The sequence below is a fragment of the Taudactylus pleione genome, unplaced genomic scaffold (assembly GCF_031769625.1).
Source record: "Taudactylus pleione unplaced genomic scaffold, aTauple2 ptg000274l, whole genome shotgun sequence".
Lineage (NCBI taxonomy): Eukaryota > Metazoa > Chordata > Amphibia > Anura > Myobatrachidae > Taudactylus > Taudactylus pleione.
This window is the reverse complement of record NW_028284676.1, coordinates 4,041,125-4,066,997: the sequence shown is the minus strand read 5'-3', so window position 1 is coordinate 4,066,997 and position 25,873 is coordinate 4,041,125. Positions and strand designations below refer to the sequence as shown.

General features: G+C 47.5%; 1 protein-coding gene across 1 annotated transcript in view; it reads right to left on the bottom strand.

Moving 5' to 3' along the window:
• Nucleotides 1-25,587, bottom strand: part of PRRC2A (proline rich coiled-coil 2A) — a 71,862-nt gene extending 46,275 nt beyond the window's left edge. Inside the window, exons 1-4 of the mRNA XM_088481524.1 lie at nucleotides 25,426-25,587; nucleotides 8,948-9,085; nucleotides 8,572-8,749; nucleotides 8,269-8,368 (exon numbers count right to left, since the gene is read on the bottom strand). Of these exons, the coding sequence (XP_088337650.1) occupies nucleotides 8,269-8,368; nucleotides 8,572-8,749; nucleotides 8,948-9,059 (390 nt within the window). The 5' untranslated portion in view covers nucleotides 9,060-9,085; nucleotides 25,426-25,587. The remainder of the gene's footprint in view (nucleotides 1-8,268; nucleotides 8,369-8,571; nucleotides 8,750-8,947; nucleotides 9,086-25,425) is intronic.
• Nucleotides 25,588-25,873: the final 286 nt, after the last annotated feature.

Below are 25,873 nucleotides of genomic sequence, written 5' to 3'. Positions count from 1 at the left end.
AATTTTAAGCAGGATTGTATCAGTCAGAGCTGAACTGGGGCTTACAGAGGCGACTTCTCTGTGATCATTAATCTACTTGCTTCTATTTCCCACCCCAAGCCAAAATTGCTGCATATACAATGTTTTAACTGCATAATATAAAGCCTGAGATATTAAGCACAGTAAACAACACTACAATGGTACAAAAGACTCTATTAAGCCACAAATATCCGGCATGTAACGCCGCCCCGGCAGCCGGCATGTAACGCCGCCCCGGCAGCTGGCATGTAACAGTCACACAGACATCAAGCAGACAATGTAGCCACCAGCTGAGTGACAGGCACTCTAGACACAGTAGCAGGTAAATGTATAACTTAACCTGGGTACACACTGGAGCGATGTCGGACCGATTTGCCGTCTCGTAACCACAAATTGCCTAGATCGCTCGGTGTGTACGGATGATTGCGCGCTGCCGCGGTTGCTAGCAACAGTCGCTAGGTTTGATGTACTGCACAACAAACCTAGCAATAACGCTAGTAACAGTGATCGTTTTGTCCTTCATTAACTTGTTCTAGTGTGTACGGGTAATCCCCGCTCTAAGACATTCATTCCGATGTCGGAACAAATGCCCGTCGCTCCAGTGTGTACCCACCTTTATTATTATGCTTTACTTCGTTTTAGCGTTTTACGTCTAGAGTCAGAGAATAAACAAAGATCAATCAGGCTTTTCAGAGGTGCCCAATTGGACAAGATTTGGCAATTTGGCCACTTTAGAAAACTTACTGAGTATGGATGGTGTTGGTGGGCACTAGTCTGGAATGTTAGATACCAGAAAGTTGGCCCAGCGCTGAAACCATGACCCTGGCATAGCTAAATAGCTCTTGCTCCAGTCTCTTTTGCCTTTCCACTTACTTTCCTCAAACCTGCAAGGATGCAAACTATAAACAAAGCTGTGCCCATATCACTATACCGCATAGAGCGCAGATTATGTGTCTGTTGCCACCCTATCACACTAGCCTGTGCCAAACACAGAACACCAGCCTGTGGCCAGCTGTACATTGTACCCAACTCCCTATAGAGCCAAAGCCACCATTCTAACATACATGCCAGCATACTCAGCATATTATACACAATAAGAAGGAAAACTGATCACATTCTAGACAGAAAACCTCCATTTATAATGACACCCATTTATGTATAAAGTCCAGGTTCTCCCAAATCTGCTAGCACAAGAATAACATTAAATTCAAAACAAAGCAAATAGGCCAGGAAATGCCGAAACCACATTACACAAGCATTTACCCAGTCACATTGGACCAGCTTTTAACCCTTCATTGTACCAGCTAGTGTACTAATTTCATGGTACCAGCCGGCAGCTGACTACCCTATATCCTTCCGGAACCCCTGCACCATGACCTGGTAGCCAATGTGCTCTATCCTGGAGGCAGACGCACAGACAGTGCATGAAAAGGGGCTTTTACCTATGTGATGACATCCTGTAGCACTGGCGGGACACAACCTTTATTACTAGGGCACTGGCTGAGGTCTCGCCAGCCAGGATGATGCCAGCTAATAGTACAGAGACTACAGTTAGGATAAGTATTTCCCCAACGTGTAACCAACACCCCCCCCCTCCTTCCCCTATCTCAAAAAGAATCTTTTCAAATGAAATACAAAAAATTGACAAATAGAACTTATAAAAATAGCAGCCCTATTGTCAGTAGCTAGAGCACCTTATCTCAGCAATAACAAGCGATGACTGGATTGGTCAGGTACTGTTCTTTACTTAATCTTTTCGAACAACAAGTTAACCTGTAATTGGCAAGAGTGATCCAACAAGGTGCGATTCACTACTCTAAATATTTTGGAGAACAATTACTCAATTCCTCTGTACAAACTCAATACACTGTAAAACTAAACACCCTCTGGGTGTACTTATGATCTAATCGCAGAGTACTGAGCAGACATAGGAAGTTTATACAAATGCATGGCTTTTTTTTTTTTATGACGGTCATATTTGAGATTTGGCTTGGAACTCAAGACAAAAACAAGAGATATGGTAAGAACTTACCTTTGTTATCTCTGTTTCTACGAAGTCCATAGGGTCCACAGGGTGACCTTGGGGGTATAGCTGGATCCTGGATCCTCGGGCACCACAGAGTTAAAGCTTTTAGCTGCTCCCAGGAGGCACTTGGGTCCAACCTCCCCTATACCCCGCCCCCGAGCCACAGGCACCTCAGTTGGTAAGCAGCCCAGGCCGGAGGAGGAGACGAAACAGAGAGAAGGAAGACTGGAACACACAAGAACCATACCCACAGAAATGGGAGACGGAAAACCGGTGACCAGTCACAGAGCCCATATGAAGCCAGGTGCGTCAGGGCGGGCGCCCTGTGGACCCTATGGACTTCGTAGAAACAGAGATAACAAAGGTAAGTTCTTACCATATCTCTTGTTTTCTACTTCAGGGTCCATAGGGGTCCACAGGGTGACCTTGGGGATGTCCCAAAGCAGTCCAACTAAGGGCGGGGACGCTCCTGTGCTGATAGGAGAACCCGGCGCCCAAAGGATGCATCCTGAGAGGCAAAGGTGTCAAACGCATAGAACCTCAAAAAGGTCTGAATGGAAGACCAGGTGGCCGCCTTACAGAGCTGAACAGCAGAGGCGCCACGGCTAGCAGCCCAAGAAGGGCCCACGGACCGAGTGGAATGAGCCTTAACAGAGGCTGGAACAGGTAAACCCTCCTGCATATAAGCCTCAATAATAACAGAACGAAGCCAACGGGCTAGAGTCTGTTTGTTGGCAGGCCAACCCCTCTTGTGAAAACCAAAGAGGATAAACAAAGAATCCGACTTCCTCACAGAACTAGTCCGGTCCACATAAACCTGGAGTGCCCTTACAACGTCTAAGGAAGTCTCCCCAGCCGAAAGATCAGGTGACTGAAAGGCTGGTACAACAATTTCTTGATTAATGTGGAACCTGGAAACCACCTTAGGCAGGAAATCAGGACGAGTGCGAAGCACCGCTCTGTCCTGATGAAAAATCAGAAAAGGGGACGACAAGAAAGCGCCCCCAAATCTGAAACCCTCCTGGCAGAAGCAATTGCCAAGAGGAAAACAGTTTTAAAAGTTAGCCACTTGAGCTCCACTGACTCCAAGGGCTCAAAAGGAGGACCCTGTAAGGCCCTAAGAACCACCGCCAAATCCCACGGGGCCACAGGTGGCACAAAGGGAGGCTGGATTCTCAAAACACCCTGGAAAAAGGTGTGTACGTCCGGCATAGCAGCGATCCTGCGCTGGAACCACACCGACAGACCAGACACGTGTACCTTCAGTGAAGAAAGACGTAATCCTAAGTCCAAACCGGACTGAAGGAAAGCCAGAATACGCGAAACTCGGAACACCTGGGGATCATAGTTTCTGGCCTCGCACCACTGAAAGTAAGTGTGCCACACTCTGTGATAGATCCTCGCGGAAGCAGGCTTGCGCGCCCTCAGCATGGTGGTAATAACGGAGCTAGAAAAGCCCCGAGACCTCAGGACGGCTGTCTCAAGAGCCACGCCGTCAAAGATAGTCGACCCAGATCCGGGTGAAGACAGGGCCCCTGAGACAACAGGTCCCGCCGTTGAGGTAGGAGGTACGGAGCGTCGATGGACAGGCTCCGCAGATCGGAGTACCACGGCCTTCTGGGCCACGCTGGGGCCACCAGGATCAGTGTGCCTCCGTCCTGTTTGAACTTGCGCAGGACCCGAGGCAGCAGAGATATCGGAGGGAACAAGTAAGCCAGTTGAAACAGCCATTTCACCGACAGCGCGTCTATCAGACTTGCGCCTGTGTCCCTTGTCCTTGACCCGTACACAGGCAGCTTGTGATTGTAACGGGACGCCATCAGGTCCAGCTCTGGCAGCCCCCACTTGTCCACGAGTAGTTGGAATACCTCTGGATGAAGCGACCATTCCCCGGGATGCACATCGTAACGGCTGAGGAAGTCTGCCTCCCAATTGAGGACTCCTGGGATGAAAACTGCCGAGAGAGCTGGAAGATAGCGCTCCGCCCAAGCCAGGACGCGGGACACCTCCGACATCGCAGCTCGACTGCGAGTCCCTCCCTGGTGATTGATGTACGCCACCGTGGTGGCGTTGTCTGACTGCACCTGAACGGCCCTTCCGTGAAGAGCGGTGCCGGACGACTGCAGGGCTCTGTATACTGCCCGCAGTTCCAGGATGTTGATGGGAAGAATCGCTTCCTCCGCCGACCAACGACCCTGAAGTGACAAGGAGCCTGTCACCGCCCCCCAACCCCGGAGACTGGCATCTGTCGTGAGCAGAACCCATTCCGGGATCCAAAAGGGGCGCCCCTCCAGGAGATGCGCTGTCTGCAGCCACCAGGCTAGGGACAGACGCACCTCCGAGGACAACACCAGCATCTGAGAGCGGATCCTGTGTGGCAATCCGTTCCATTCTGAAAGAATCAGCCCCTGCAGGGGCCTGGAATGGAACTGGGCAAACTCCACCATGTCGAATGCCGACACCATGGACCCCAAAACTCTCATCGCTGAGTGCACCGACACTCTGCCACTGCTCAGACAACTGTGAATCCGCAGCTGTAAGGAGGAGACCTTCTCTGGAGTCAGAAAAATCCGTTGCTGACGAGAGTCCAGCAGGGCCCCCAAATGAACCATCCGTTGTGATGGGATGAGGGAGGATTTCTTCCAGTTGATCAACCAGCCGTGCGCCTGTAGACAAGCGACCGTCAGGTGGAGATGCTGGATCAGTACCTCCGGGGAGCTTGCCAGCAAGAGGAGGTCGTCTAGATACGGTAGCAACCGTATCCCCTGGCTCCGAAGGTGAGCCGCCATGACCGCCATCACCTTGGTAAATACCCTTGGTGCCGTGGAGAGACCAAAGGGTAGAGCCCTGAATTGGTAGTGGTTGTGGAGAATAGCAAACCGCAGAAACCGTTGGTGCGATGTTGCTATAGGCACATGGAGGTAGGCGTCCTGGATATCCAGGGAGACCATATAATCCCCCGGTTCCATCGCCAGTATGATGGAACGCAAAGTTTCCATCCTGAATTTGGGAACCCTGAGAAACCTGTTCAGGGACTTCAAATTGAGGATGGGGCGATGAGAGCCATTGGGTTTCTGCACCAGAAACAGCGTAGAGTAATACCCCATCCCACGTTGAGACTGTGGTACGGGTATAATGACCCCCGCCGTCAGCAAGGCCTCTATGGCTTCCTGAACCTGCAAGGCCTTGGTTTTGTCCTGAGAAGGACTTGTGCAAAAAAACTGGCAAGGCGGCCTGTGCCGAAAAGACAGGGCGTACCCCTGGGAGACCACTTCTCGCACCCAGGCATCCGTGGTGGTATTGTGCCAGCACTGGGCGAATTGAAGAAGTCGGCCTCCCACTCTGGGGTCCCCCAGAGGGAGGCCCGTCCCATCACGCAGAAGGCTTATCTTCTGGCTTGGAAGAAGGGCGCCTAGCACTCCAGGCTTGCTTCTTTGGCTTTGAGGCGGTCTTGGGTGCGGACTGCCTCGGGAAGGACTGACCCTTTGCCTTGCCCTGAACCCGAAAGGAACGAAACGCCGAGCTCCGGACCTTAGCAGGTGTAGTAGCTGAAGGGAGGAAGGCTGACTTGGATTTTGCCAGGATATCTACTATTTTGTCCAGGTCCGGACCAAATAGTAATTCCCCATTAAAAGGTAAGGCCTCCAAGCCTTTCTTTGAATCCGCGTCTGCTCTCCAAGACCGCAACCACAAGGATCTACGAGCAGACACTGCTGCCGCCGAAACCCTAGAGGTCAACAGGCTAGCATCCAAAGATGCTTCTCCAATGTAGGAGGCGGCATCTCTCATCTGTCCTAACAACGCCCTCTGGACGTCCGGAGATTCATCCGTAAACGTGTCCTCCAAGGCGTTGGCCCACCCCTCAATGGCCTTGGCCACCCAGGAGATGGCCATGGACGGCCGGGCTACAGCCCCTGAGAGAGAATAAATAGACTTTAGACAAGTCTCCACCTTCCTGTCCGTAGGATCCTTCAGCGAGGATATAGACGGCAATGGCAAAGTAGCACTCCTGATGAGGCGTGTTACATGGGAATCGACTGCAGGCGGAGTTTCCCATTTCTTACAATGCGCTTCCGGGAATGGATAATTGGACGCCAAGCGTTTCTGTGGCAGGAAACGCTTACTGGGCGTCTCCCAGGCCACCGCCATGTGATCAGTCAACTGATCAGACAAGGGGAACGCTGTAGAAGTAACCTTAGCTTTTTTAAAACTAGGATACCTTGACTTGGGAGCGGGTGCCTCATCCTCAATCAGAAGAATAGCCTGCACCGCCTTAACCAGAGCCCGCACATTGATGGAAGACTTAGTGTCTACCTCCTGGACTGAGGCATCTGAGGCTGAGTCATCCTGTACCTCACCATCATCCGAGAACCCCTCAGAATCCGAAAGATGCGCAGCCTGTGCCATGACTGAGCGTTTAGACGCCCTGGAGGGCACGTCACTGCGCAACATCGACTGAAAAGCCGAAGATGCTGCCGCCAAATCTTGGACAGTGTGGGAAAGCGCATCCACCCAGGGTGGAGGAGCTGTCACAGGAGCCTGAAACGGCACCACAGCCGGCTGTGCCACAGGGGTGGACTGAATATACATTGGCAACCCCACATAGGGACCAACAGGCTGAGACCCCGGGGGAGTCTGCAATAATTGTGGGACACCCGGGGAATGGGGGATGGCAGGCTGGGGCAACGCCCTAGTAGGGGCGGCAGTCGGGACCGACAGACGGTCCGCGATGGACACCAGCACCTGGGAAAACATCGCCCATGGTGGCTCCTGCGAAATGGGAGGTTTAGACGTACCAGGGACCGCCTGGCACCGTCCGCACAGGCCGTCCTGTGACAAATCCTCCCTATCCACTCCTGCAGAACAGCGCCTGCAGGAGAACAATGCTGGAGCCCCGGAGTGCTCAATCTCCTCCTCAGACATGACTTAGGAAGAAAACGTGCGCACTCACCAGTGTGCTGAACAACAGCCCACAATATGGCACCGTGTAGCACACAACTGTATGTGACGGACCTCACAAATACGTGATCTATATAGGTGAGGTCAGTAGAAACACCCTTCCCCCGCACACCTGTAGGGCTTGTAGGAGAAGGAAAGGGATAGGTACAGGCTGACAGTAAGTAGAAAAAAGACACAGACAGGCAGCACTAGCAAAAGTCACATACCATGCAGGAAGATATACTCACTGCACCTTTCCACTACAATCAACCTCCCAGATTCAGTGTCTGGGAGGGCTATAGCGCTGTGTACACTGTCCTTGTCAGGGGAGAGGTACACAGGGGGACCGGTCCGCGTGCTCCCTGAGAGTATCCACGCTGCCAGTAAGAAAATGGCCGCTGGAGACCTCAGAGGAGGAGTGGCCCGAGTAGCTGCAGCTCAGCGACGCCAGACTCCGAGCTGAAAGGCGCGCTGAGCTGAGGGGAGGAGCCGCTGACAGGGAAGGCTTCCTCCCCTGGCTAGCATATTTAACCCCCAAGGTTGCGGCATCCCGCTTGCCGCTTAATTACCCTGGTGGTCTAGTGGTCTGGCGGGGTATGCCTCCGATGGAGGGGGGGGGCCCGCCGCCACCGCTAGCGCCCCCGGTCTGTCCCCTAGACCGGGGGCATGGGACTGCATATGAAAGGCATTACCCGCGCACCGCCGCTAATCAGCGGTGCGCGGCTTACCTGATCTCCCCGGCGTCTTCCGGCAGCAGTCCCGGGGGAAGCCAGAGTCCGGCTAGTACAGACTCTGGCTTCCCCCGCCGCGATCCCCAGTTCAGTGCTGGCGTCGCGGCGCCAGCAGGGAGAAGGAGCGGCAGCGTGGGCGTCTGTACAGACAGCCCATCGCTGCCGCTCTGGAGAAAAAGAAAAAACTGTAGTCAAAAAATAAATAAATTTAACTAAGTTAAAAAAAGCTTTAGGGGGCTGCTCCTGCAGACCCCCCCCGCAGGGTGACCCGACTCCGGCCGGGCACCATCTTAAACTGAGGTGCCTGTGGCTCGGGGGCGGGGTATAGGGGAGGTTGGACCCAAGTGCATCCTGGGAGCAGCTAAAAGCTTTAACTCCGTGGTGCCCGAGGATCCAGGATCCAGCTATACCCCCAAGGTCACCCTGTGGACCCCTATGGACCCTGAAGTAGAAATCAAGCTATTCCAGGCATAGCTCAATTTGCACGTTTGTTTATTTTCATAAATTTTTTTATCATAACTTCCTGTGTCCTGCAGTGGAGGATAGGTGGGTTACCTCTTGAGGAACCGGGGGCTGCTTCGGCTGGTTTGATGCAGGCGTCTGCGAAGCCAGCGGTGGCTGCAACTCCGGCTGCGGTGCTGGAGAGACATCGGTACTGAGGCGGGAGAGAGAAGATACAGATTAGATGATGGAAAGGTGGTAGGAGCAGAAGGCACAGCGTATGACGTTTGGTTGTGACAGTTTTCCCCTATTACCCCAAGAGGCCTCTATATTCTTCCCTCCATGCCTACATAGGTCTCTCTGATGTCCTTGGCTATACACTCCTACATCATACAAGTGCTACCATGGCCTCCTCACCTCTTTGGCTCTGGTGAATCCTGCTTGCTTGCCCATCCTGATCCGTCTTTGGGAACTAGTGTGACGTTTGGGTCATTCCCTTTGTTTTCTGCTTTCAGGCTTGGCAGGTTGGCTGGGGGGGGCATGCGCCGGGCAATGGCAACTTTACCGAGACTCTGCAGGCCATGACGGGGAGCGACTTGGGAAAGAAAAGAACAGTACAGACACTGTTCAGGCAGTATGAATGAAAGGTCGTCTCTGAGCAAGTCTCTCCCCCCCGCCCCCATATAAAAGGCAGTATAGATATTCTATCCACTTAGGCACTATCACACTCCGTTATCTGGTAAGGACTGTGCAAGATGAAACAGAACACAACTGTTTTATATTTTACTCTTACCTGCTGGTTTCTGCACCTCTAAGGACTTGCCCTTGTATGTATCAAACAGGTTGAGTGACGAGTACTTCTTGCCATCCTTCCCTTTTGCAGTCTGCCCCGGCCGCTCTGACATTGCGGGGGAAGCTCATTGAGTACGGACTGAGAGACAAGCAAGGCAAAAAAAGTGCAATTAGATGGCATAGAAGTAGCTAAAGTACAAACACAAACCTCAACAAACAACCTTAACAGTTGGAGCCTGAAGAACACCTGGATCGCCCGCCCCCCCATGTCACATCAGATGAGGCCTGGTAGATTCTACCCCCTGGTGTTGGATGAAATCATTATGCTCCTAAATGACAGCACATCAGGTAAACCCGAGAAGAGCATCACCAATGTATAAACGAGAGGCAAGTGTCTTTATACCAATAACAAGGGAAAAAGCCATGGTTACGTTATTAAGATCCATCTACTGGCCAGGTGTTTTATTCTAATTATTAGCGCCAGTCCCTCTGTAAAAGCGGGACAGCATCTGGCCATTAGGTGTATTATTTTGGAAACATCTTGTCCTACACGAGATGAGTAATTATGTGTTTGCAGGTTCATCAAAGAAATAACAAAAAGCCGCTGAAAGAATAAAATTGCTGACAGAAGGCAACAGCAAAATGTATCTATTTTCTAACAAAAAAGCAAATGCTTTGAATTTTTTTTTTTTTTTTAAATGACCATCTCATTTCACTTGTGAGTACTAATAATAACCCTATATTTCTATTCAGAAGAAAAAAGGGATGGGCAAAGTCAAGTTGTGCAAAAAGGTAATATCTACACATAGATAGATTCTATAGCTTGCTGTTTCTTACAATTCTCTTATATTAAACTTTTTGGGGGAAAACATAAACTTGACTATTCCCACTGAGTAAATTTTCCCAATTTCTTGGTCTTTTTGGGTTGGGTCTATGTAGGTTTTTGGAGTGGCAGTTACCATTTACAACGACCTTTCCCATTCAGAATTGACTGGCTTTTCTATCCATTCGTCTTATTTGCACTTACTGTTAAATTAATAGGACTACACTAATTAACTGAAGCAACAAAGTAACTGCGATGTTACCTAAAAGGAAAATGTCTGCTGTGGGAGTAACCGCACAACAAGTAGCAGCAAAAAGATGAAGGGGCGGAGCGGGAAACTATGAGTGATGACCACAGAGAACGTGATCACCATGCAAATATGAGTCCTCATCAAATTGCCCGTCACAGAGAAAACAATCGAAGAGCGAACAGAACAGCGGTATTATCAGGTCAACGCCTACAAAGTCCAATAGGTAAAAGACTGAGATTTACAGAAAAATGTGAAATATAAAGAAAAATTTGTGAACCAGGGGGGCGAATCAATTCAGCACAAATTGAATAGCGCCAGGAGTTATTCAATTCAGTGCGCTGTGTGTTTGGAGAATGCTGGTTATCGCAGTCATCGCGCCTTAACAAGGGTGTTGAGGCGCGGTAACCAGCATTCTCTGAAAAAAAGTGCCGGGCGCGTGGCTGTTAGCGCCGCGCTATGCAGAAAAACAGCCGCGCGCCCGGCACTTTGGTTGGATTTCTCTTCGCATGCCCAGGGGGGGTGCGAGAAGAAATCCTTAGCGCGCCCAAACAGCGCGGTGTATTGAATAGCTTCGGGAGTCCCCCCTGTCGCTATTCAATAGCGCGTTGAATTGAATTCCCCCTAGGAATTGTGTTACGTTTTGTTTTTCTTTTAAACCGATAGCTTATGCCACATCGTGGGATAAATGATGCGCAGCATTTAACAGTTACCAAAAAACGGCCCAACATGATCTTACTGTTATTTTTTTTGCGTCATTCTGACAGTCTTTTAACTAGTCTATATGATAACTCGCTAAGGTCTGTCCTTATATGCGCAGTGGAAGCCGGGCGCGCACATCAGGGGCTAATGGCTCCCACTGCGGTGATGGGACAGACCTTAGATGATGGAGAAGTACGAGTGGTGCCAGCACTGGGACAGAACGGGTGGGACGTGGCGGAGTGGGAGGCAGACAGAGATGACCCGGCATAGACACTGCAATTAACACGTTACTTCAAAATTAACCTAGCAAGCCACACAGAACACGTCTCTAACACTGCGGTCTTCAGTTGATGGCAGACAGGTTAGTACGGGACTTCTTTGCCCCATGTTGCCCATCATTTCCTAACCTGCTGTTCCTCCCAGTAAACAGACAGTGTATTTATGAGCATGCTCTTTGGATTTTACCAGTAATGGAGCGTACACACGGTCAGATTTGTCAGACTTGTCAGATGAACGATTGAACGATTTTACCAAAGTTTTGAACGATTTGAACGATTTTTGACTGCATTAAAATGAATGGAATCGTCCAAGTCTGACTGCAAACCCATCAGATGTCAGATATCGTTATCTGACAAACGGGAACGCGCATCGTTGATCGTCCAGGCATGTCAGATATGAACGATTTTCCTTCAGATATGAACGACTGAACGATTTTTAAATCGTTATCGTTCATATCTGAAGGAAAAATCTGATCGTGTGTATGCACCATTAGAAGTCTGTGGCAGGAAAGATTGAGTAGTCATTTTGATAGTTACTTATAACCACAGCATATTTAAAGTATGTAGATCATTTCCATGAACAATTTTTTGGGGAAAATATAAAAAGTGTCCCATGCTGTAGGTACTCCAAGAGAACTTTAGGGCTTGTCGCTACCAGGCCTCAACTTGTAAGGGCCTGAACTGTGAAGGGGGCCTAACCCTGATGATCCTGTCCATCACTTCACGGAGACTTCTCTTCACTCACCACTTGGATATCAAGTGTACAATCTGTTTGTCTCCAATCCTGAAGCCATAGTGGCAAACTAATTCACCTAGGTCATAGGGCACGATTCTATTCTATGCGATGTGAATAGCGCCGGGAGACAGCTCCCGAAGCTATTCAATTGTGCGCGGTGTTTAGTCAGAGAATGCCCGTTTTCGCGATTAAACGCCCTGTTTAAGGCGCGATAACTGGCATTCCCCGACCTAACTTCCCGGCGCGATGCTGTTTTCCCGGCGCTAAGGCCAGAAAACAGCCTCGCGCCGGGACTTTTGTCGGATTTCTGCTCTCATCCCCGGGGGGATGATCCTAGTCGAGGATAGAGAAGACGAGAAGAAATCCTAGTCGGACTTGGCAGCGCGGTCTATTGAATAGCTCCGGGAGCTCACTCCCGGCGCTATTCACATTGCATAGAATAGAATCGTGCTCATAGTGTATTTTCTTGGTCTCCAGAAAAATGGCTGCCGTTTGTCAGTAACAGAAAAACATGGTAAAAGCCGTATTCATCCACACTGGGTGCTAGTCTGTTTGTCTGTGTCAGTGTTGTGTTTGTGGCACAGGTGAGGTCCGGGACACAAAAGGTTACGTTTGGCCATGCGGGTTTGTTTCATTAGTTCTGGTGGCAGCCCTGATCTCTACTCAAAGAGTTTCTGTGCACCTAAAATTCATTAACTGGACCTGATGATGCTGTAGCTTTCCCCCAACACACATAAACACAACTCTTCAGCCAAGGGGACCAGTAATCCAGCTGCAGAAGTTGTTGACATTCAAGTACCACAGCACCATGAAGTTTGACTGAGCGGAAACGTGGCAGATTACCATTTTAAGAGGACAAAGTACTTTAATGTGATCTGTAACACAGGGTGACCTCACATCCGGAAAACTAGCATGGCTGAGGAATGGTGTGCGAAAAATCGGGGAAATGTGTGCAATTTTTCATAACGTTTTTGAAAACAATGAAATATATGCTAATGCATACCCACTCAAACGTAGTGATTTTGTCCTGCTTTTCACACACTGTCCTGCCGTCCTACCCCCAGGCCGCAGTGCCTGCATAGGGGGTGGGGATAGTTGGGAGGCAACGCTCTCATGAATGAACGATGCACATGTAAACACTGTAGAGAGAGATTAGGGCACGCTCCCAGTGTGAGGCACAGCAAGGGGGTGACGCTAAGCTAGGCTTCCTTTTCCTGCATGCACCGATGGAGTGCGCATGATATAAAAAGGCAATCATTTTGCCCAAGATTTCTGCTGAAAAATGACAGAACAATCCCCCAACAAGTATTACATTATAAATGATGCGCACAAGAGTGCTGTGTCAGCCATTCCTGCTTTATACATCACTAAGATCTCTGCAGTACAAGGAACATAAAACTCAGACAGAAAGCACAATCCCTGGTACCACTTACTGCAGCTTTGTGTTGCTCTATTTAGCTCCTTTGCAGCAGATGCCACGTTGGGAGAGATGTTTTTCTAACTAAGCAGCCAAAGTTTGAGTGACAGACTTGTAGACTTGCCATGCAGTTATGTCCTGTGGGGATTGTTGGATTATACACTGAGGCAGCGATATTGCAGTAACTTGAATGCCGGCAGAATAAGCCATTCGACCTCTAGAACATACTATCCTAAAGATAGAAGTAGGCCTTCAGCTGTGTAATGGAGTAGATGGATTACTTTGTAATAGACTACAGTGGAATACAAGGATAAAGGGGCCTATCCGTTAGCAGATAAATTTGAACGATGAACGATATATCGTTCAATTCATCTGTCATGGATAGGCCCTGAACGATGACAGATGCGCACTACCGCGGCCGACAAATTGTCTTTCGTCTCTCCAACATGTTGGTCAATTATCGCTTATCGCTGACAGATAATCAATATATCCGTCAGTTTATAAGCGGTAAACGACGAACGATATTTTTAATGAAAATTAATAGAAACTTTAAAAAAAAAAATCCACTCCCTGAATGATGTCATGCAATATCGTTCGTAAAAATCTGTCATGTACATGTCAGATATCTGTCACCGCAGCCCCAGGAATTTTCAAGGGATAAATCTTTTGTCTTTCATCGTAGAGAAAGATCTGCTACTGGATAGGCCCCTTAACAGTCCAGAAAGATTTTATTTTTATTACCTCAAAGGTTTATATAAAACAATAATTTGGGGTCTAGTTGACCTCTTCAGCTGGATACACACATTACAGATATATCTGCAGATAATGGTTGTTCATACACCCTGAACAACCATCGTGTCATCTGCCCGCGGGTTGCACTGGCCCGGGAGGGGGTTGCGCCCCCCCCTCCCTGCAGCAAGTGTTTGGGCAGTCGGCTGCCCGCCCGTACATACACTGCACGATGCCCCTATATATCTGCAGATGATGGTTATTCATAGACGTTGTGTCTGCATATATATTAGGCATTGGCTGTGCAGCACAGCCGACACGATATGTCTGTGAACGACGTCGTTCACAGACATATCGCTGGTACACACTGGCCGATGCGCACACAATATATTGATTGATCAATTGATTGGCCAATATATCTGCCCAGCACTACATACTTCCAGTGCATGAGGTCACATCTGACATACCCACAGCTTCAGCGTATGCTGCAATAGACTTCTGCAATGTTTACAAACCTCAATTAATATAGGAGAGTAAGACTATATTTACTCTATGCCGCAGCAAAATCTGAGCACTTGGCATAGAGTAAATATAGTACAGAAACATATGTAATATATTCCACAGCTGCACGTTATTATGGAAAAAAATATTGAATGTTCATTCTAGCACCCTACACCTGTCACAACCCAGAGAGTTCCTCTTTCCTCTCTGGTGCTACTAGCACACTCAGCTAATGCAACAAACTGTGATATACAGACAAGAGTGTGCTAGAAGCACCAGAGCAGAGAGAGACACCCCAGGCAGGAAATAGGAAATGCACGGGCTGTGACAGGTGCAGGGTGCTAGAATGAACACGCCTTATTGCACGTTTTTCTAAATCGCCTCCAATGTAAGTGCAATAATGCAGAATATTTTATTTCACACTTAAAGGAATCGGTGTCACCTCAAGGCAGCGTAATAGCGGTGTATTGGCTTCTCTAGATGTCACTTACGGGTATAGGATACCATTATTAGTAAGGTCAGGCACACACAGTGTTTGAATATTTTTTAACGCTAGCAAAGATGCATTAAACTTGCCTTTGTTACTAGTGTTTTGAGGTCATTGGCGGTCACAGTCGGTGCACCCAATACATTTATCCACAGGTAAATATATGGACAGAATAAAAACTTCACTCAAAAGGAACGCTAGTAAACGCCAGTGGGTACACAACTTAATTCTGCTAGTCTATGCTAACATAAAAAAATAATAAAGTGTCCTGGGAAAATGAGGGCAAATCTAGGGTTACCAGATATTTAAAACCTGCCATGATAAATAATCTGCATATACCGTTCCACACACCCTGTACTACCAACACGTTTCTACCGCTTCAGGGTAGAAACGCATTGGTTACAAGGTTTGTGGACCGGTGTATATTGGCACCTCCAGGCTACAGTGGTAATATTAGACCTATGAGGACTATAGAATTTTCAGACGATACTTACCCCCCCCCCCCCATTTCCACTTGGTCTGTTTTAGATTTGCCATACGTACCTTTATTTCATGTTGTCATCTTTATTTCGTTTGATTTTATAAGTGTATATGTTTTTATTAAAAGCCATTTTTTACCGACCCATCCATTATTGGCTTATTATACATCCACTGGCACATAATAGTGTCTCTTGGGAATAAGAACTAAAGAAACCCAGAAGTGAGGATTACAGTGTTTGGGCTCAGTGTGTACGGTACGCTTTATTTCTGTATGATGAATTGTGGACTCGGATGTCTGATGCTCGGATTTCTACACTACTTAAAGAAACCTTTATATGTGGACCTTCCTACATTCTGAGTTGGGTACGCAACTACTTTTCCACACGGACATAAAACAAATGTAAACACTCTATGGTGGCGTCCATATTTGATATATTAAGATGTGATGATATATTAGCGTTCCCGCTAGGCTGTTTTAGCGGGGCGCGGCACCCTGCCCTCCTTCTGGAGGGCAAAAAGCGCCCTGCCCTCCAGGAGGGCAAAAAGCGCCCTGCCCTCCAGGAGGGCAAAAAGCGCCCTGCCCTCACAGCCTGCGGGTGCAGTCTTCACCCGCGGGACACAGTGACCTGCGGGTGGAGAAATGTGCGGTGACCCGGTCACCGCCGCAGAATAGACGCCGGGCGCATCTATTCTCCCTGTCTGCAGCGCTTGGGGGCTGCCCGGCGTGTCCGTAATTGCCGGGCACGCCCCCAAGTATGACGAAAAGGGGGGACGCGTCTTATAGACACGCCCCCTTTTCTTGGCCACGCCCCCTTTTCGGACGCGCGCGCAGCGTTGCCCTCTCTAGCTCCGGCGCCATAGTGAACACTATGATATGTTTTATGTGTTTATTTCCTTGCATTTGATTTGACACTACGAGACAAGCAAGAACAATCAACTGTGAATCTCAGGAATAACCTATCGCATATTTAAGTATATTTAAATTTCATTTGATATTTGTATGGACTTTGCTGAGCGCCGTATGCTGATTGTTGTATAAAAATAAAGCAGCCAGTTTGTTGCTTCTATTAGACGACATGATATAATCAGGCTTCATACTCCAAGGTGATTGTCATATCTGCTTAAGATGCGTTGTCTGAACAAGATCAGAGGTCCAGCGCAGAGGGACTTCCTGTATGTATATATGTAGAGCCAGCATATTGCCTTGTGCTTTACACCATTTGCTCTTTGAGAAGGGCCAGTACAGAAAAACCGACTGCTGGATTTTGAAAGCTGAATAAACAGCTGTTATATAAAAAAGATACAGCATAGTGGTCTGTTATCACTACAATAACCAGATTAGACCGATCTTCCCATATTACTGCATGGGGGAACATGTACAATTCCACAGGGACTATATTATGCGACAGCCAACGTATAATATAAGGCCCCTACACACTAGACCATATTTTCAAGGATTTGGCCTATTCCGACGCATCGGAATGACAAATCGCTCTAATAGTCAAGTGTGTACGTGCTATGTGCGCTCACGCGGCGGCTTTTGGCGCATCTTCAAATCTTTTGTACATGCAGGAAGATCTGTCAATGTCATTAACGATTCCCCGCAGATCGCGCAGTGTGTACGCTCTACCGAATGACCAGGCGATATGGTTACATTATATAGTTAACGATCTAACCACCAAACTATGCACGATATATCGTTTGTTAGATTGCACAGTGTGTATGCACTAGATCGTTTGCCCGGTAGTTCAAAGGAAATTGTTGATGACATCGCATCGTTTGCAAGTCGTCTAGTGTGTACCTAGCATTAGGGTCTGTTTCAGAGATGGACGGAATTGTAGAGCCACACACACGCAAGCGGCTGCAATTCCGTTCATCTCAAATGCAGCAGGAGGTGTCTGTAGGAAACAGAGCCCTCCTTGCTGCATCTGCGATCCCAGCGCTGTCACAGACTGGGATCACCATCGCTACCAGCTGGTCCTTTGGCCAGACTGTAGTAGCTGAAGCTTACTGCAGCTGCGAGGACAGGAAATTGGCGTCTACTGACGCAGAACCTGGCCTCATCCCTCCCGGAAAACGGTGACCAGCTGGCTTGGGGGGGGGGGGGGGGTTGTCTGCAAGCAGCATGAGAGCTGTCAGCATGTTAGGAGAGACGCAGTGTTTGAGACAGGTCGGACGTGGCTTACAAGTTGCGTGGCTGTCCGATCTGCTTCAATGTTAGACGGATATCAGAAGGCTGCAGTGGACGTCCCTATGCTTGGCTAAGCTTTGGAATACATTAGCATATTTTAGCAACTGCGAACAGTAAAAGATCGTAAAGTGTTCCCTCTAGGTAAGGCGCAGGACCTAGAAAAAGGAACTTCTGCGTGGTCACAAGAAAAGGGGCGTATCTTTAAGACGCGCCCCCTATTAATAGCTCTTGGGGGAGTGCCCGGCACTTACGGACACGCCAGGCTGCCCCCAAGCTCTCCTGTCTCTGTGATCGCTGCACCGCCGTTTTTCCCACCCACGGGACACTGCAGCCCGCACGTGGGGACGGCACCTGCCATGTTGTTTTATCGGGAATGCTAATCGTAGTGGCGATTACATTAGCATGAGTCTCGGAATCACGCACCTAAGCTAACGATATCACCTGCACTGTCCAACAAATAGTACTTTAAACGAGACAGGTGGACCATGTGCTTATCTCTGACAAAGCAAACAGGTATGCAGGTGAAACGCATAGGCCTTCTGTTTTACCGAAGGCGGCCTTAAACAAGACTCTCCTGCAAGCGGGTCCCTTTGTGAGAAGATGCAGCCAAAACAGTGTTCATCTACAGAGGAAACCTCGCTAAAGCAGACTACTTACAGAAGAAACGGGGGAACAACACGCCATACCTCTCATCAGCGCCCAGATACGGCCACAGACCAATGTGAGGTCTCACTTAAAACAACGGACAATTATTGTAGGTATGGGAAAAGAGCACATTAAACTGGATGACAACTTTTACAGACCACAAATAGGACCATCCACAACAGATGTCCCACCTCATAAACTGCTCATTATTATCACATAAATAAATATAGCACAGCAATATCCACATTGCTATAGACCTCATTCCATCAGACATTAGCCATTATGTGATCAGGAAAACCTAATAATCTGTGGAGCAGGGTAGCCGGGTGTTTGGTACTTTTTATATACAGTCAGGTGCATAAATATTGGGACATTGACAGAATTTTCATATTTTGGCCTCTATTCACCACCACAATGGCTTTGAAATGAAACAAACAAGATGTGCTTTAACTGCAGACTTTCAGATTTAATTTGAGGGTAATTACATCCAAATCAGGTGAACGGTGTAGGAATTACAACGGTTTCTATATGTACCTCCCACTTTTTAAGGGGCCAAAAGTAATGGGACAAACTAAACAATCCTAAATCTAACTTTCACTTTTTAATACTTTGTTGCAAATCCTTTGCAGGTAACTACAGCCTGAAGTCTGGAATGCATAGACATCACCAGACGCTGGGTTTCATCCCTGGTGATGCTCTGCCAGGCCTCTACTGCAAAGGTCTTCAGTTCCTGCTTGTTCTTGGGGCATTTTCCCTTCAGTTTTGTCTTCAAGTGAAATGCATGCTCAATCGGATTCAGGTCAGGGGATTGACTTGGCCATTGCATAACATTCCACTTTTTAGCCTTAAAAACTCTTTGGTTGCTTTTGCAGTATGCTTCAGGTCATCTGCACTGTGAAGCGCCGTCCAATGAGTTCTGAAGCATTTGACTGAATATGAGCATATAAAATTGCCCGAAACACTTCAGAATTCATTCTGCTGCTTTTGTCAGCAGTCACATCATCAATAAATACAAGGGAACCAGTTCCATTGGCAGCCATACATGCCCACGCCATGATATTACCACCACCATGCTTCACTGATGAGGTGGTCTGTTTTGGATCATGAGCAGTTCCTTTCCTTCTCCATACTCTTCTCTTCCCATCACTCTGGTACAAGTTGATCTTTGTCTCATCTCTCCATAGGATGTTGTTCCAGAACTGTAATGGCTTTTTTAGATGTTGTTTGGCAAACTCTAATCTGGTCTTCCTGTTTTTGAGGCTCACCAATGGTTTACATCTTGTGGTGAACCCTCTATATTCACTCTTGTGAAGTCTTCTCTTGATTCTTGACTTTGACACATATACACCTACCTCCTGGAGAGTGTTCTTGATTTGGCCAACTGAAGGGGTTTTTCTTCACCAGGGAAATAATTCTTCTGTCATCCACCACAGTTGTTTTCCGTGGTCTTCCGGGTCTTTTGGTGTTGCTGAGCTCTCCGATGCGTTCTTTCTTTTTAAGAATGTTCCAAACAGTTGATTTGGCCACACCTAATGTTTTTGCTATCTCTCTGATGGGTTTGTTTTGATTTTTCAGCCTAATGATGGCTTGCTTCACTGATAGTGACAGCTCTTTGGATCTTATATTGAGAGTCGACAGCAACTGATTCCAAATGCAAATGTCAAACTAGAATCAACTCCAGACCTTTTACCTGCTTCGTTCACCTGATTTGGATGTAATTACCCTCAAATTAAATCTGAAAGTCTGCAGTTAAAGCACATTCAAAGCCATTGTGGTGGTGAATAGAGGCCAAAATATGAAAATTCTGTCAATGTCCCAATATTTATGCACCTGACTGTATATACAGGCCCTTATTACAGGAATTCTGGCTATTTGTATTTCATCTACACCAGCCGCCAAACATACCAATTCCATTCATTTATACCTAATCTAGGGTTAAAGTTATTACCAGTGGCGGATCTTACCTCCCTTGAGAAGGGGGGCTGCCCACAGGTTGCGGACTGTACTGGGAACTGCAGACTGCTCACTGTATGTGCAATTAATATCTCAGGCGCCGGGATGGGCGCACAGACACAGGAGCATGCACGCAAGCCCAGCTTCTAGGGACTAGATGAGCTGCAATCCCTAGGAGCCGGGTAATGCTGACAGGAAGGCAGTAGAGTGACTTCCCACTGGAAGCATGCTCTCAGTTAATCGCGACCCGGACTGGCAGCCCCAGGGGAAGAAAACATCTCCCCATTCAACTGCCTGTCGTCTGCGATTGGCAGGTAGCACTTCCAATGCCACTGCCAGTGAAGCATTGCAGTCACAGACTTCAACAGGCTCACAGGAGGTCGCAGATTTTACTGGTTGGTGTGGGGGGGGGCGGGGGGGTCCTTCAGCCCCTAGGTAAAATACGCTACTGGTTGTTACATTCTTGCGTGATCCAAGTGATATATTGACTGTGCTTTATCCATATGTCAAAGGAAATTAGGACATACAAGGCTTTGCATATTTGTGAATTTGCTCCTTTTATATTAATTACCAATACAGGTTGAGTCTCCCATATCCAAAATGCTTGGGACCAGCTATGATTTGGATAACGGAATATTCCGTATTTTGGAATAATTGCATATCATAATGAAATATTTTAGGAATAGGACCCAAATATACACACAGAATGCATTTATGTGTTATATACACACAGCCTGCAGGTCATTTTATACAATATTTTCAATAATTTTGTGCCTCAAACAAAGTTTGTGAACATACATGAAATTCATTTATGTTTTATATACACCTTATACACACAGCCTGAAGGTAATTTTATACAATATTTTTAATAATTTGAGCCTTAGACAGTTTGTGTACATTGTACCATCAAAAATCAAAAGGTTTCATTATCTGAGTCATGCCAAAGAAAAATCCGTATTTCGGAATATTCCATATTTTGGAATATTTGGATATGGGAGACTCAACCTGTATATTAATTATTTGGATTTGAATAAATAATTTTTTTATGAAATTTTGTGTATTGAAGGTCTGTGTAGAGATATATTATAATCGCCAGCTCTACTTGCTCTTATTTCTACTGCATCCAGTTATTGCTCTTAATAGTTCTTGCAGCATGACAGGATATCAGGAAAGCGCAGTTCGGTTACACACATTGGGGGTGATTCAATTCAGCGGGGTGTTGAATAGACGCAGGAGGGAGCTCCCGAAGCTATTCAATACAGCGCGCTGTTTGGGCGCGCTAAGGATTTTTTCTCGCACCCTCCCGGGGATGCGAGGAGAAATTCGACCAAAGTGCCGGGTGCGCAGCGGTTTTTCTGCTTAGCACGGCACTAACAGCTGCGCGCCCGGCACTTTGGTCAGAGAAAGCCGGTTAACGAGCCTTAAACACCCATGTTAAGGCGCGATAACTGGCATTCTCCGACCACACTGAATTGAATAGCTCCCGCCGCTATTCAGCTCGCGTTGAATTGAATCGCCCCCATAGTACCCAATCAGCGGATATGGCTCTCCGACTATTTCTCTGGCACCTCACGGACAATAACATTGTAGAGTTTACCTGGCAGCCCGCCATGCAGGTGCGCAGGATTGTGATGTTGGACTGCCGTGATTACCAGTGAGGTGCGCAGAATAAGGTCCCATAGGTGCTTTGCGTGATATGTCTCAGCGAGATGTTACTGTACTAAAACATTGCTTATGTCAGCTAAAATTAGATGTTTATAGTATCTTAAAATCAGAAACTGCACGCATCCTCATAACACGCCCGGCTTGTACAGGATCTTGCGCTTAATTGAATCAGCCCCTTAATCTCCTCACACATCTCACATTTGCCTTCCCCGAAGTACAACGTGGCTTTGCCAAGGTGAGAAATGGCACCTTCTGGCTGGAATGACTCCTGACTCTAGAGGAGACTCACAGTGTTCACTAACAGTCTGTTATTAGTAATAGGACACAAGACTTTTTATAGAACCAGTTCACAGAAATGCAGCGCAGCCATTATGGAGATGCTGCAATGTGGATATAGATTCCCAGACAGAATCTCATCTGGTTTATTCACAGTATATACAATATCCATCTGCAGTCACGTCAAACAGAACCTCTCGATGCACCAGGTCCCTTGAGAGTTTGCTAGCGCTGCGTCTTTTTCTTCTTCCAAAAATGCGTCTAATGGAGGGTACACACGGTCAGACCGTCAGAGAACGATCGTTGTCTGATCGTCCTGCATGTGCTGGTTCGAACATGCAGCAACCCCCCAACTACTATAAGGACCATGGTCTGCATGCACGGGCGATGGTCGATATCTATGCCCCTTTCAACAACCATCGTTTGGTTGTTGAAAGGGATAATAATCCGATCGATACAAACGATCGAACAATATCGTTATCGTTTATATCGACCAGAATATCTGACCGTGTGTACGCACCATTAGTTGCAATGCTAAGTTGCAACGTGTGCTACCGAATCCCTGAATCAGCATTCGCAGTGCTACAATGTAGCGGCCGCAGCTTTTTTCCACACCAAGTCCCGTTTATAGACTCATTTGGACACAGGTATACAAGTGTCACATAGCAAATTAATCGGCACAGTCTGCTGGTGCGTCCTTAGTCACATTGCATTGCAGGTGTCTCTTTTTGCATTTACTGCAAAAAGAGATGTCCGACGCTAGCAGAATTGCACGGGACCTGGCGGCTCACTCATGCCAGGCATCTTGCGTAGTGTATTGAGGCTAGATGTATGAGAACACATCTGTACATCTCAGAGGCTACAATTTGGTTACATGATTAACAATAATTAAGGAACAAAATAACTGTATACAGCTGCAGTAGGTGTGTACAGAATGCATTCATAAGATATCGGATATGTAGAGTTCACACAAGCGCTGGTAAGGGGGCAGGAGCGCTTGCCGGTGAGCAGGGCACTTTTGGGCGCACCCAACAAGGGTGTGTGGTCAATCAAAAAGGGGGCGTGTTCTTAAGATGCAGCCCCTTTTCATGACCTCAAATTATAATAATACTAAAAGAAAAGCCTTAATTGCACTTAGTGAAGCTCATTTACACTGGAAACGTGTTGCAAATTGCTTTGGTTTAGTCCCTTGAACACCAGACATACATTGAGGTGCATGTCTACTGTCCAGCCTTTGACGAAACTGATACAAAAGGTGTGCTGGGAGGTGGAGAGGCCCATTAGTACGACGTTACGTCAAAAGCCCAACAACTACCAATTCAAAACCACACAATCCATTCAATTCATTTATTTCCCACCTCAATCACTGCTCAGTTTTATGGTCCACGTTGGTGCACACAAAATTATAGCGGGACCCTTCTAAATAAATCTTTGCTAAGCAAATGTTAATAAATGCATTCCACTAAAACAGTGACTCTCAAACTCGGTCCTCAGGACCCCACACAGTTCACATTTTCCAGGTCACCCAGCAGGTGCACAGGTGTACTCATTACTCACTGACACATTTTAAAAGATCCAAAGGTGGAGCTAATTATTTCACTTGCGATTCTGTGAGGAGACCCGGCAAACATGCACTGTTTGGGGTCCTGAGGACAGAGTTTGAGAACCTGTGCACTAAAAGTACAAGATTAGAGCCAATATCCGCTGGCTCCGAACCAGGCAAAATTCAAAGTGTTTGAATTTTCGCATGTCCACTAAGCAAGCAACGCCTCCCAAATAAACCCTCTCCACCTCCATCTTGGAAATCTATGCAAAATTAAATCTCGTTTTTGCACTGCGCAGCAACATTAACGGCACACTGGCTCCGGGCTTAGGAAAAGAACGGACTGGCTCTGTCCAACGCCTCCTATTAAGGACTCAGCCAGAGATCGCAATAACAGTTTAGGCATCATAGACGCCTTTAAAAAACAGGGATACCATTTTGACTGGGTCTTGTGATTGGTTCTCCCTTTCCCTCTTCCCCCCAGTCTCTGGCTGGGGGTGTGAGAGAGAAGCTTGGGTGCTCCCAGCTAGGTGACCACGTTATACGCAGTTTTAAATCACAGACTGGTAGAGACTTAAAAATACAAAATACCACCAATACCAATTGCGGATAGAATATATTAATATACATATTTAAAATAAGAGAGAGCACTATGAGAGTGCCCCAAAATGCCATCCTAAATACACACGCTAGCACCTGACTCATTGCACAGAGATTTGGCCACAGAACGAGATAATCTGTGCCCGTGTGCAGACTGGCAATGTATCACCCCACTGGGTACACAGCATCCACAATAGCTGCCGATTACCAAGAGGATGCCACCGATCAGCTGCCTGCAGGATACAATGTAATTACCTGTGTAACCCAACGGCATTAACATACTTGCAATTAAGAATTTAATGAATAATAAGCATGTTCGCTATTTACACCACTTCGACAACCAGTAGGACGATTTGGTTAGAGACATGTATGCACTAAACGTGATCGTACAAAATGACGTGTGTCATAGCCTTTATGCAGAGTATTACAATCCCGGATCAATAGTACCCTGCCTGACCGAAACATTCACAAGGTAAACCAATGGTAAATCAGAAAGCAACAAATCTTCTGAATAGCATTAACAGTCAAATAAATGGTACATTTTGATATATATATATATATATATATATATCTATCATACACACATACATATTTTTTATGGAGTATTCCACCTAGTAAACAACACAAAATCAATCATCTGTTACAAGTGCTTCAAACAACAGGTTAAATGGTCACTTATCAGAATACATGTAACATAATTCTTGCAAAATGACATTTACTAAGCAACAACATGTTAGATATTCCCAGTATGCACCAGAGGGGAGATGCTGAGTACCTGGCATATGCACTGGGTAATGCCAGTAATAACTGATGTGCAGTCTGGGCTTTAATTGGCATTTTATTCTGCATTGATAAAAATATACCCCCCCCCCTCCAGCTCCTGGGCTGCATCCCTATATTTATATATAGGAGGTAATAGTAGCATAGGGTACCAGTGGGGCCAGTGATGGAGATGTGGATGGGGGAGAGGAGGGACAGGGGGTAATAAGCTAGAAGTGGGCATTTGGCCCCAGGTTACCCGGTAAGAGGGCCAGGGGCCACCTCACAGGAGGGCAAGGGAGGGGGTGAGTATGTGGATGTAGTAAGATGTGGGTGACTGAGCGGAAAACAAAATGGCGACACTACGTCTTATAGGACGATGCCAGGAGCACCCGCTTTGGTGGGGCGCAGCGGCGGCCACCCTGCTCCCGCGGACCCCATACCCACCTGGGCTCGGCGCGCCTGGTGAGGGGGTTCCGATGAGCGGCTTTTCGGGATGGGGAAAGGCTGCCGGGAAGAGGATGGCGGCGGATTGTCTTTCCCCCCCTGTTTGCCTGGTAGCTCGCTGGGGGAGGGGGACTAATGACAAGATGGAGGCAGGAGGCCCGCAACACCGTTGGCTAGGACGTCACCGCATTCCAGGCTTTCTGATTGGGAGGGGCGGGGACTGCGGCGGCCTGGACCCGGGTTGGTCGAGGAGTAAGGCGAGGCGTGGTTTTAGAGCGGCTCTTAGCCAGTAACGGGCAGACTGGATTGTCACCGACCAATCTGCCGCCTTGTCACTAAACGTGCTCGTCCCAGAGCGAGGCTTGGAATACAAATTAGACGCTTGGCTGTATTATTATTGTTCCGCGTTACTATTTTCGCCATCTTTGTTTTCCCCTGACGTCCATTG